This window comes from Strix uralensis, chromosome 7, assembly GCF_047716275.1.
Source record: "Strix uralensis isolate ZFMK-TIS-50842 chromosome 7, bStrUra1, whole genome shotgun sequence".
NCBI lineage: Eukaryota > Metazoa > Chordata > Aves > Strigiformes > Strigidae > Strix > Strix uralensis.
In genome coordinates, this window is record NC_133978.1 from 21,065,667 (window position 1) to 21,077,945 (window position 12,279).

At 40.6% G+C, this 12,279-nt stretch overlaps 1 protein-coding gene across 4 annotated transcripts in view; it reads left to right on the top strand.

Annotated features, from left to right (window-relative positions):
- Positions 1–12,279, top strand: part of SEC31B (SEC31 homolog B, COPII coat complex component) — a 37,954-nt gene that overhangs the window by 2,321 nt on the left and 23,354 nt on the right. For all 4 annotated transcript variants that reach the window (XM_074874798.1, XM_074874799.1, XM_074874801.1 and 1 more), the window contains exons 2-9: positions 2,404–2,492; positions 4,040–4,163; positions 4,973–5,168; positions 5,956–6,051; positions 7,133–7,273; positions 7,774–7,916; positions 8,167–8,266; positions 10,204–10,365. In XM_074874798.1, the coding sequence (XP_074730899.1) occupies positions 2,414–2,492; positions 4,040–4,163; positions 4,973–5,168; positions 5,956–6,051; positions 7,133–7,273; positions 7,774–7,916; positions 8,167–8,266; positions 10,204–10,365 (1,041 nt within the window). In that variant the 5' untranslated portion in view covers positions 2,404–2,413. The remainder of the gene's footprint in view (positions 1–2,403; positions 2,493–4,039; positions 4,164–4,972; positions 5,169–5,955; positions 6,052–7,132; positions 7,274–7,773; positions 7,917–8,166; positions 8,267–10,203; positions 10,366–12,279) is intronic.

Below are 12,279 nucleotides of genomic sequence, written 5' to 3' on the forward strand. Positions count from 1 at the left end.
AAAATGCTCTATTGACAAGAGAAGCTGGATAATTGATCAATTCTGTTCTGCGTGTTTTTTGTGGCTTGTCTTTGTTTGCATGTTAAATGCAAATTGTGCCAGCCATGTAGTCCAGTACAGAGGGTAAGGAGTGGGAGCTCGTACCGTTCACCTGGCTAAGTTTGTGATGGTTGTGTGCTTCATTGCTTCCTTACCAGCTAATTTACTAGAGGGAAGAGGTCTCTTGGCCACTGTCTACTGATGTTCGCAGGGGAGTTGCCCTTTCAAAAGCCAAGCAGCAGTGAGGCCTGTATATACAGACAGCTCCTACAATTGATGGATTGTAACTGGAGGAGGAAGAGGCAAGAAAGGGACTGGTAAGGAACACACCAGCTGTCCTGCTCCCCCACATCAGTGGAGTCAAGTGGTGCTTTGTGCAGTAGGGTGTTGCTAGCAGGTTCACCTGACTTCTCCTGGGGATGTTTTCATTGAAGAGAGAGACCTGGACAGTGTTCCTGTGCTGGTATGGGAGACAAATGAGTAGGCAGCAGAACTTCTTGTCAGAGAGAATGTGATGGAGCCCTAACGAGTGCTCTGCAAAGTGTGTCCTGGAAGATGGGAAAGTAAACGTTAGAGGTCTGTTACGGTGCTGAGGAGGAAATGACCTTTCCACCTTTGTTCCTGGGTTGCATGAGGAAATAGTTGCACTTGTCTTATTGTACAAGAGTTCCGTTCAGATTGCTCTGGGCCTCAGCTAAGTTGGAATAAGGTTAATTTGAGAATACTTTGAGCTTTGGGAGATGCTACTGCAGACTAATGCTAAAAAGCATTAAATAAATTCTAATCAAACAGCATGTCCTAATAGTGCATGGTGGAGAGAGAGGATCCCCTTAGCCTCTGACTGGTGGTGGAGAAGAAACCCTCAAAAGAGTGTGGAGCAGTTAGCCAGGAGGTCCAAGCCGAAGAAGCAATGCTGACCAGATTTTCCTTTGTGTGGGCCTCAGGAGGCTGTAGCTTTATATAAGCCACAAGATGATGAAAGGCTTTTTCAGAATTGTTTTTCGGGGGGGGGGGGGGGGGGGATGGTTTGGCCAAACGGTGGGCTAGCCACAGCAAGCTACCTTTATGAACTTGGGTAGAAATAAACAACCAAATTCTGGCCTGAGTAAGGCCAGACTCTGAAGCACTGACACTTGTAGCCCTGTATCTGAAGAGAGGGCCACATGATGCAGACTGTGGTTTAACTGTCAGCCTGGCTAACACAAACAGTGTCAAGTAACCAGGAGAGGTTAATCAGTGAGCTGGCAAGATGCAGTGTTTTGCTGTGCTGCCTGCTGACAGTTTTACTTTATTCAGCATGGTATCATCTGAGTGCATAGTTAGCAGCTCTGTTTAGCTGGAGTTAAAAGACTGCACTGCAGCCAAGCTTGAAGGTTTAGGAACTGCTCATGAGAGTCACCCCGCTAGCCTGTAATTGGTATGTCCACATATTGTTTATGTTACTGACATGCCTAGAAGGCCTGGGCATAGTCTGGAATGCAGAGGTGCTGGGTGCTTTCTCCTCAGAAAGAACAGGATCCTACATGGAACAATAATTTTTATTTATATGCAGTTTTGCAGCCTTCTCGCTGTTGTTTGACTTTCAATTATGCCGCTACATTATTGCCCAACTAATCTCTCTCCAGTGATATGGGGAAGTTGTGTTCCCATTTTACAGGTGTCAGTTGATGTATCCAGAGTAAATAGAAAGAACTGTTGTCAGAGATGAGATTGAAACCCCGTTCTTCTGGATTGCTTCTTTTCACCTTCTACCATTTAGAAACTCAAGCAGAAAGTAAAATTAATTTTTCCTTTTTGTTTCTCAGAGGAATGAGAACAAAGTACGTTAACTGAATTGGCACATGATAGCATTGCACTTTGTTTTCTGTTGCCACGTCACTTTTCTGTTGGAATTTAGCCTGCCCTGAGATTCTTTCTGCTCCCTTTTTGCCTATGTATATACTGGCATCAGCTTGTTCAGAGAGAGCAACTAGTGCTTTGCAAATACATTTGTTTAAATTAATTTCTGTAGCTGATTTAAACCAGCCTGGACTGAAGACTTTAGTATGTTGTTTAATTTAGATCCCCTTCCTTTTACTGAAACTCTCCTGTAATTTGGGTATATGAAAGAGATCTATATATGAAAGAAAATCTGGAATAAGACATATGGGATTGTTTGGGGTTTTTTTTCATTAATTCTAAAATACCCTAATTCTTTCTTGTGAAAGCGTATACACTAGCTCAGGAAGTAACAAGTAACTTCTCTCTGTTGAGAGTGATTTGTTTGCATGGTACCTTTGTTAGGGGGATATCCTGTTATCAGTGTGATTATTTTCATGTTGACTTTATCCCGCTGTTCTAACCACTGTGTGATATTTCTTCTAGAGCCTAGAAAATGAAGCTAAAGGAAATTGAGCGAACAGCTGTCCAGGCATGGAGTCCAGCAAACCACCACCCCATTTATCTAGCAACAGGTAAAGTTCTTCACAATTTGTGAAAATTAAAGTATGAGTCACAGAGAGATTTTATGTAGAGTTGTATTGTCTTTCATTTTCAACAATTCCCACCTTAATAATCTCTGAAAAACTTACAAGCAATATACTGAAAACATTGCAGCCTTATTTTTTTTTAAAGTGACCTGTAGAGGATTGTTTGTGTGCCCAGCTTTGACACCTTAAAAGCCAGTGATTTTTTCAAAGAGTGAATACGTGGCTTTTTTGATCTAACTTCTAATTAAGTCCACATGAACTCCAACACCTGCTTGCTATAAAAAATAAACCAAAATAAGGTTACTTGGTATGTCTGTGAAAACAAAAAGTTCATTCTAATCATGCTTATTTAAGCTCACTTTTACTTTGTAGGTCTTCAGACATTATCACGTGGTTTGACAATCAAATAATAGAAATCTCTTGTCCCTAAAGTTGCATGTTTCAGTTATCATTGGATTTTCAATATTTCTGCAAAACCTTAAATTTGCATTTTGTTGATATTATTCATTATTCACTATTGTTATAATAATTTTATTTTCCAAAGCACAAAGTCAGCCTGTTCACTGAGTTGGCAGTGGGTGAGTTTAGTGTCTGTGGGACCAACAGCTTCGGTTGTCTGCCCAACATGAGAACTAGTCAGCTCTGTCTCCTGCCTGGGTTGTGCAGTGCTGCCATATTGTTTTGCTCTTTTTTTCAGGGATCACTGTCAAAAGAAAGTGACAAAAGTTCAGATGTTGCCTTAAAAGCAACATTACCATTTTTGGGATAGATAGTCTATTTTTTGTTTCTCTAATAAGGACAGATTTTTGGTTGGACAAAAGGTCTTGGCTTCAGTCTGCTTTAGAACAGAAACTGCATAGTTTCATAATTTGTACTGCTTTTTAATAGTCTCTTGAGCACTTTCCATGCCATAAGCAGTTACAAAGCACTTCTGTGGTAACTGGGTGACTCTTTTCCTGGCAGTGTCCCATTAGGCAATGTTAAATCTAGTTTTAAGTTTTATTCTGTAAGCTAGGGAGAAGGGAGGAAGCTACCACTGTGTGACTGCTAGCTGTCCATGGGTTGTTGGGGAATGTTTAGACGGCTAAGGTTGAAGAACTTTTGCTGTAGACCAGGTTTAGAAGGTTTGATCAAGACATACAGTCATGGTTGAGGAGCAGTATATGGAAGTATTTGGGTTCATACTTGTAGCAGGGTTGTGACTGCATTTGTAAGTTAGATAAGGACTTAATATCAGAAGCTGTGACTGCTTGGAAGGGGATATATGAATTATATTTATCCCAAGAGAGAAAGGTATTTGTACAACAGTGACCCCGTTGCCCAGAATTTTTTGAAGAAGTTCTAATTTATTTCAAAGTCTTTGTCATAATTGTTGGTTCCTCTTTCTGAGGTATTTAAACATGTCCTCTCCTTGAATGGGCACAGCCAAAGTTGTGTTGACTATCAAGCACAGGTTTCCAATGCATTGCTCTTTTTGTATCTCGTGCTCTTGAAAAAAGTGCCCACTTGTTTTGCCCTTGTACTTCTGCTAGGAACATCTGCCCAACAACTGGATGCATCATTCAGTACAAATGCCACCTTGGAAATATTCGAGGTTGACTTCAGGGATCCCTCCCTGGACATGAAGCAGAAAGGAACACTTCCTGCCTCAAACAGGTACTAGAGGCTCATACTGACATATCAATCAGTGGAACTGGAAAGGGCTTTTCTGGTACAAGAAAGGAAAGGAAGAGATGGTATTTTTGGAGTATAAAGTGATCTTTTGGATCAGTTGACCTCTGTCTTCAAGAATTGAATGTTTTTGTTGACACAGGTCATGTTGGATGTAAAAGTACAGCAGTTGGACCATTGTAGAAGTCTGAAAGGACTTATATGGTAGTCAGTCAGGAGAGTCATTCTGTATCATGTGAATTTGCTGGGGCTAATGATTTATAAATTAGTAGTAGAGACAGTAAAGACAGTAGAAGCAGAGTGAAACTTGTCTTCCAGCTTTTTAAGACAAGGCAATTTCTTAGGCTCATCAGTGTGGGTGACATTTGTACCCAGTGTAGAACACAGCCTTGATTTGTAACTAGCAGCTTTTACAGCCTGTAAACATATTTTTCAGATAATAGTTCTGGAAAAGAAGGCATATAGTCCTTTAATCTGATTTTCTGTATAGTGTAGGTTAGAGAAATTCACCCACCAAATCCCGTATGAGGTCCTAAATGTTTCAAGGGGAAGAAAAAAAGGGACAGATTAGCTCGCTTTGTAAGTTCCCCTTAAAAGTCTTTGGAAGGAAGCTCATTTCTTTTTTCCCATGTAAGATCCACAGTCATCTTCAAAGGGAAATAGTTATTTAAGGTTCAGACTGGTGGTTATGTCTGATAGGTCAGAACATGGATGTGGTTTTTGGTAATGCAGAGGGTGTCTTGCCTTCCACCAACTATTGTGGCCTACGCCAACTTTATTTTCTTCTCTTTTAGGTTTCATAAGCTGATCTGGGGTAACTTTGGAAATGGGTCCCTGGAGTCCTCCGGAGTGATCATTGGTGGAGGGGATAATGGTGTACTGACAATGTACAGTGTGCACCACATCTTGGTTTCAAAGAGCGAGCCTGTAATTGGGCAGACAGAGAAGCATTCAGGTCCCGTTCGAGCTCTTGACTTCAACCCTTTCCAGGTATGCAACATTAAGATACTTATAAACAAATGAAAATTAACCTCCGTATTAAAAAAAAATGTTTTTCCTTTGTGTGTAGAGATTTATAAACTGAAGAAACAGTTTTTAACCTGAAAGAGGCATGGTAGTTGTGACACAGGGCTGGTTTGGGACTCAGATTTGGGTTCTGTTCGCAGCTTTGCCACTGAATTCCCCTGTGACTTTGATCAAGTATCTTACGTCTCTGTAAAAACATGTCTTGTAATACTGTTACATGTTAGACCATTACTCATTTGAAATCAGCACTTTTTTAATTTGTTCAATTGGTGTCTAATTCAGTGCAACTCTGATCACACTTAAAGGGACTGCAAAGTAAGTGAGTAGTGAACAGAACACAAGCTCTTGTGGTAGCACAAAGGCAAATTGAAAGTTGTCTGCAGACCCTTGTGGGAAGCCTGCCTCTTCTGAGAAGAAATGTCCTTGATGCCAGGATGAAGGGCAAAGGCTTAGCTGACCAGAGACAGCAGCTTCCAGGCCTGTGGCAGAGTTTCATGATGAGTAACATCAGCCACCTGCACATGTAGCTTGCTAGACAAATTTTAAACAGGTCTGTACCATGGCACAGCTGAAGGCATGAATGCCAGAAATGTGCTTGGTTCCAGATAGTATCTTTCTGCTTACCAGTGACTGTGAAATGCAGTTCTCATCTGACTTCAGAAACTTTTGGATTTTTTTGCTTACATTTATTTTTTAAAAAATCTGTCCTCTTTCCCTGTGAAACTCAGCTGAGCTTTTCTTTTTTCTACAGAGTAACCTTTTGGCTTCTGGAGCCAATGATTCTGAAATTTTCATCTGGGACTTGAATAACTTCAGTGTGCCTATGACTCCAGGGGCTAAATCACAGGTAAATTAATTTTCCTGTGGGCAATACCCCTGCAGTTTTATATCTCAGTAGACGAGGCAAAAAGATGTGAGTGTGTGAAGTAATCCTGGTCTAGTCAGTTGAAGGGGGAATGACCTCGATATCTGTCAGGAGACAGTTGAATCAGAACTGACTGATCAGCTTCATTCTGGGGAAGTGGAGAGTGTTATAAGGGGAGGGGAGGTAGGCTGGCAAGCTCTGGAAGGATGCACTTTGCATGGATGGGTAAGCTCTTTGTGGATTTGTGTCAAGTAACTGACCAGTTTATCTTGTGATCCAGCTGGGGCATGTGTGATGGATTAAGAAGGCTTATTGGACCTTCTCTGAGAAATGAATTTACTTCAGGCTTCAGCTGAAGCTTTTCATATCTCATGAAAGTAATACCCCTAGCAGAGCCAGTGAGCCATTTAATGCATCTTGGCTATTACTCCCAGATAATGTTTCCTGAGTTTGAAGAGGAAGAAGCTTCTGATCTTCTAATGCTGATTATGCTATTCAGGGCAATCAACTTCTGCAAGTGAAAAAATCGTAGTAAACTTGCCTAAAAGCAGGCCAAGTTTTTCCTCCAATAAGCCTCTCATTTGTCTCCTTTTCTATCTCCTGCATTGTAGTAGATACAGTAACGGCAATTAGTCTTGAATACTTCATCGTTTTCCATCTCGCTGCACTCCTGAAATGTTGCACAAGGTCATCTTTCTGTTTAAGTTCATCTCAGGAGTCAGGGTAGAAGCATCTATGTTCTCTCAGCAGCAGTTCTCTCTGGACTGATTTATGACACATTTGGCCAATGCAGAATCCAGTACCTGCTCCCAAAATGCAAAGGTGCTTTTCCAGGTGACATTCCCCCATAGAATTTGACTGTCCACTGTACATTCTGAGTAAAGGACTTTCCATGCTCCCTAGTCTTTCTGGTCAGTGCTGCTTTTTCCAGTTAGTTGATCAGTGATTGAAGAAAGGAATTTATATATCCTCAAATCCCTTAGTTAAGCTAGTGACAGAATCCTGTGATTTGTGTTCCATCAACATGAGAATAATGGATGTGTGGCCTTTCCTATCTTGGCAGCCTCATGAAGACATCAGTGTGGTGTCCTGGAATCGTCAGGTGCAGCATATCCTGTCCTCTGCTCACCCCAGCGGCAAGGCTGTGGTTTGGGACCTCAGAAAGAATGAGCCTATCATCAAAGTCAGTGACCACAGCAACAGAGTGAGTGGAGGAAACACTGTGACTCCAGCTAGCTTGCAACATGCCACATGTGACTGCAAAGCAGTGGCACAGGCTCTTGAGATCAAGTGGTTTTATGGTGGGAGCTGTTGGGACTGGTTCTCTTGGAGCTGTAGCATCAAAGCACAAAAATTTCTCCTAATGAAATGGAGAAATGAGACCTCTAGCTGTTCCTAAAATTAGGGTGTCCTTGCATTCTGTTTCTATGTTCACAGCTCATTTATGAGCAGCCTTCTGTGTTTTAATCCCAGCTGTCTCCTTAGATCAACTTTGAACTAGTCCTTCAACTTCTGTATGGTTAGTGGGTTTTCTGCTGTGTGGAGAAGATAAATAAACTTGCTTCCCACAGCAAGACATTGCTAGGCTTGCTTTATGTCAAGCATTCTAGGTGAGTTAAGTGCAGAATAATGTAGCTCTGGGTCATTTTTGCTATTGTCAGCTTGCTTTGCTGAATTTTCAGCCTATGCTATTTTTGTCCCTAGATGCATTGCTCAGGAATGGCCTGGCATCCAGAAGTTGCAACCCAGCTAGTCCTTTCCTCTGAGGATGACCGCTTGCCAGTGATCCAAATATGGGACTTACGTTTTGCTACCTCTCCTCTGAGCCAGCTGGAAGGGCATACGAGGTGAGCGCCTGCTTGCTGTGTTGCCTTTTCAAGGATCTCCATCTTTAAAAGGCAGACATCTGAGAGACTGGACTTAGTCTAACTATGATTTTTTCTAGGTCTGCTTTGTTTCACAGATGAATCTGGTTGAGGGTAGAGATGAGAACTAGCATTTCTGAGTTTAAGCAGTATTTCTGCTGCTTTCTTGGTGACAGGGTGGGAGAGTGGTCTGGGTATGAAATACAACTGATTTCTTTCTGATCTATTTTAGGGGAGTTCTCTCTGTGTCTTGGTGCCAGGCTGACCCTGAACTGCTGTTGAGTAGCGCCAAAGACAACCGGATCTTGTGCTGGAACCCAAGTATGGGAGAGGTACATAACCACAGCTATAAGTACACATGGTCTGCTTTATACAAAGTTGTGTGCTATGCTATGTATGTGTCCCTTCTCTGTATCCCTGTGGAGTGCCAATGTAATTTCCTCCAGTATGTCTTCTGCACTCTTCCTGTCTGGGGTGAATGACAGTGTTGTCCATATCCAGACCCAGACTGAAAACAGCAGAAACAGGCAGAGATTTTCTCTGATGTATCTGTGTCCAGAGGTTGTAGAGGGAAGAAAGCTTTAACTAAAACTTAGATTCAGCTAATTATGATTACTCTGGCTATGTTCACATATGTAGTGTTCTCTGTGTCCGTTTGTTTCTTCTTCTTCCTTCTCCTAGGGTTGCAAGTTTGTGGGGGGAAACTTGAAGGACAATGGGGAGCATTTGTTGAGGGGGGAACAATGTAATTAAATGTGCGTAAAATTTATTCATAGTACAGTGATTTCTCATGTATATGCTTATCTAGTCATGTATCTCAAAATTACCGTCTCTGAAATATTTTGCTATCACCTGAATTAAAATAAGACTGTGTAAAAAAATTTTTCTGGAAACCTATTCAGTGCTGAATTTCTGGATAAAATGAATTTTGAACTTTGAACAAAGTTCCTGCAGTTGATCTTGATGATAGCATGGGGAAAGTACTCTAACAATACTGAACAAAGTCCAGCTGGGAGCCCAATGCTGGATTCATTTCATGGGACAGTTTGACTTAGCTGACCACATTTGCCTTGGAGGCATGGAAAAAAACAAATCCATTTTCATAAAATTCATGAAATGCTGCTGTTGTGGTTTCATAAGATTTGATGCTCATTCTGTACAGATGTCTAGTGGTTAGAAGAGAATCAGACTCTGAAATGTTCCTGAAGTCTAATTTTTACTAAAGTTTTTTTAACTGTGTTTTAGTGGAAAAATTTAAAAAACCAATTTTATTGCAGTTGGCTTATCTTTATGCATGCTGCTGTAGATTTGCAGAGTCCAAATTCAGCTTGGACATTTACGCACAAACTATTGTTAGGGAGCTGTTCTTGACTTGGTACTAATGAACAGAAAATTTTCAGGTGATACAAAAATGGGAAAGGTTTTTCAATAGTAAGAACAGGACAGTTGTACAGAATGACTGATCTGGTGAGTTTGGGGGAAGGGTTGATTTATTTAGTTTTTCGGTAATATTGGGGATTTTTTTTTTTTTTTTTTTTAAATTTAGCAATCTATATTTTAATATAAGCAAAAGCAAGGTTTTATACCTGGGAACAGAAAATGTAGATTATGTTCCCACAGAGAAGGAAGCTGTGATTCTCTGTGCTTTGTGCCTATGAGGCATAAAGGAAATCTTCATTTTACAGACTGGAGGTTCAAATTCAAGGTTGTGTTAATGAGTTGCCCAGTGTCAGGCAGGAAGTGTGTGACTGAGACATGAATTGAGCTTTGGATTTTTGAGTGCTGGACCAGAAGTTTGTTGACTGCGATATCCTTCATAGTTCATCTGCAGCTATTACAGTCCTCTTCCGTTGTTCTACTTTTTTCTGTAGGCTTTTATTTTCCTTGTCAAATTCATTAGTCCAGACTATTCTTTCTGTTTACATGTTCTTGCTCATGACACCTTCTTGCCTTTTGGCTTCTGCTTTTCTTGTGTTGTTTTCTGGTGTGTCTCCCTTGGTTAACAGCAGGTGCAACAGTACTGACTTGTTGCTTTTGCATTTTGTTCTACAATTGGAATCCTATGGTATAGCAGCTTCCTGTGGCTTTCTGTGGTTTAGGTTCAGTGCGCTGTAACTCAGTTGCAGTGCATCCTTCAAGAATTAAAAATAAGAGACTTGTGTACAATGGTGATATGTAAATAAAGTGTGACACACTTGCTGTGGGCAAGTAATTTGGGGACAGCAGGCGACTATTAGTGTTGTGCTTCTGCCTTCTCTTTCTGTGGTAGGTGGTTTACGAGTTGCCCATTCGGAGTCAGTGGTGCTTTGATGTCCAGTGGTGTCCTAGGAATCCTTCAGTCTTCTCTGCTGCCACTTTCGATGGGTGGATCAACGTTTATTCTGTTATGGGTGGGAACTTAGAAGCTCAACAGAAGACGCAGGCTGACAAGGTAAAGTCCTGTGAACATGTTACGACTTGGCAGAGTGGCAATTACTCACCCGACTTCTGAGAGTGTTAGAAGCACACATGTGTAACGGCATAATTTTTAAGTGATGCAGTCTGTCCCACCCACCAGGACATATAGCTGTATGGTGTGGGAACCAGAAGCTACCTGTGTGGGGACTTAATATCAACTAAGTCCCAAAGGGACTACATTGCCTCTTGACAAAGGTATCTCAGTATTTTTGTAAAATTCATTAAAGTGTGTAAAGAGAACCAAGATCAGGTGTAGTTTTGATGTTATATATATTTTATGGTTATTAATACTAGACTAAAAATAAAGAAGCACACCTGCTAGAGCAACAAGCTTGTCTTGTCATTAGGATAAAATTAAATACATTGATACAACATCTTACTCTTTATTAGTTCAGAAGAGAATTTTTAGAAGTAGATTATAAGTCACTATTAGCAGTTTTCAAGTCAGTTGACTATAACTTGAAGCATGTTAATATTTTGATACTGATACCCATTACTTAGCTGATGAATAGATGGGCAAACTCTGAACAGATTAAATGTCAGTACTGTCTAAAATTTTAGTTTTAATCTGGTGTCTAGTCTTTTAATTCTCTCCTTCTCTCCCAGCCAACAAATGCCTTACAATACAGGTTTTAAGAGAATACGTATGAGTTGGCTTAAGTGTTATTTATATAGTCATTTACAGCTGACTGAGTTCAGTTTCATAGGATTTGCAAGAGAAAGAAAATACTTTATCAAGCAACAGCTGTAGGAGATTAAGGATTTATTTAACCCGTGGAGAATTTTCTTTCTGTGCATTCTTCATGTGCGTGCACTACACTTCCACTATTTACAATTGGAGAACAGTAGGGTAGAATAACTCCTAGATAAATAGAATAACAAGTAAGAACAAAAATAGGAGGAGATAATGACAGTTATGGAGGCAGGAAGTTTGTGACCAAGAGATCTCTTTCATCTGGGTTCCATGGTATCAGGACAGAAATTCTGTTGGAGACCTTGTGGTTGATATTACTGGTACCCTTGGTAGTGTGTATTTATTTTTTGAAGGTTTAGAGTGATTGATCTGTTAGGTATAAGCTGTTCCTCCAGGAAGTGGTCTTTCTATGGAATTGGTTTCCCCTCAAGAAAGACTTGAAAGACAAAATATGTAGGTCTTGCCTGTGATTCTTTGTTTGGCAGCCTTAACTTGATGAGCATTGTATTGCTTCTTTTCATGTATGCTGGTCAGCTGTATTTTGGAGCTATGCCCTATGGTCCAGTCAAACTTGAACAGGGTTATCTTTAGCAAACAACAAATCTATGCCAACAATGTTAACAATTAAGAATGCTTGTGAACAGCATTGTGTGTATGCTCACTGACTTCCTAAATGTCAGAAATCCAGATCAGAGGCCACTTTTGACATTCTCTTGTCTAGGCAAGAAAGTCTGGAGAGATTATTTCACCAGCCTCATCTAAGCTACAAAAGTTTGAGACAGTCCATAAAACTAACCCATTTGAAAGACCCCAGCAACAGAAAGGGAGTCAGCATTCCTTTGTGAGCAAAACACAGAATAAGCTGGTCAACTTTTGACCATATGTTGTCACTGTCTTGCATAAAACAAGTAATTTTGTAACTCCTGTGTTTATGAGCTGGGTGCTAGGCCAGGCAGTGTTAGGGAATTTCCATCTTGCTAAGGCAAAATTACTTGAAAATCTCTCAAGGTGAAGCTTTCTTGAGAAATAATTTCTGGAACTGTTTGGAAATACCATTTCTGTCACATAGAGGCTTGGTGGTATTCCAGGAAGACGTGCTGTAATAGCCTTTTTCTTCATCAGAGAGGAAAGTAACTAAACTAAGCAGTAGTTTTTTGTGCTTACTCCGTACAGAGAGGAATTTAATTATGTCTT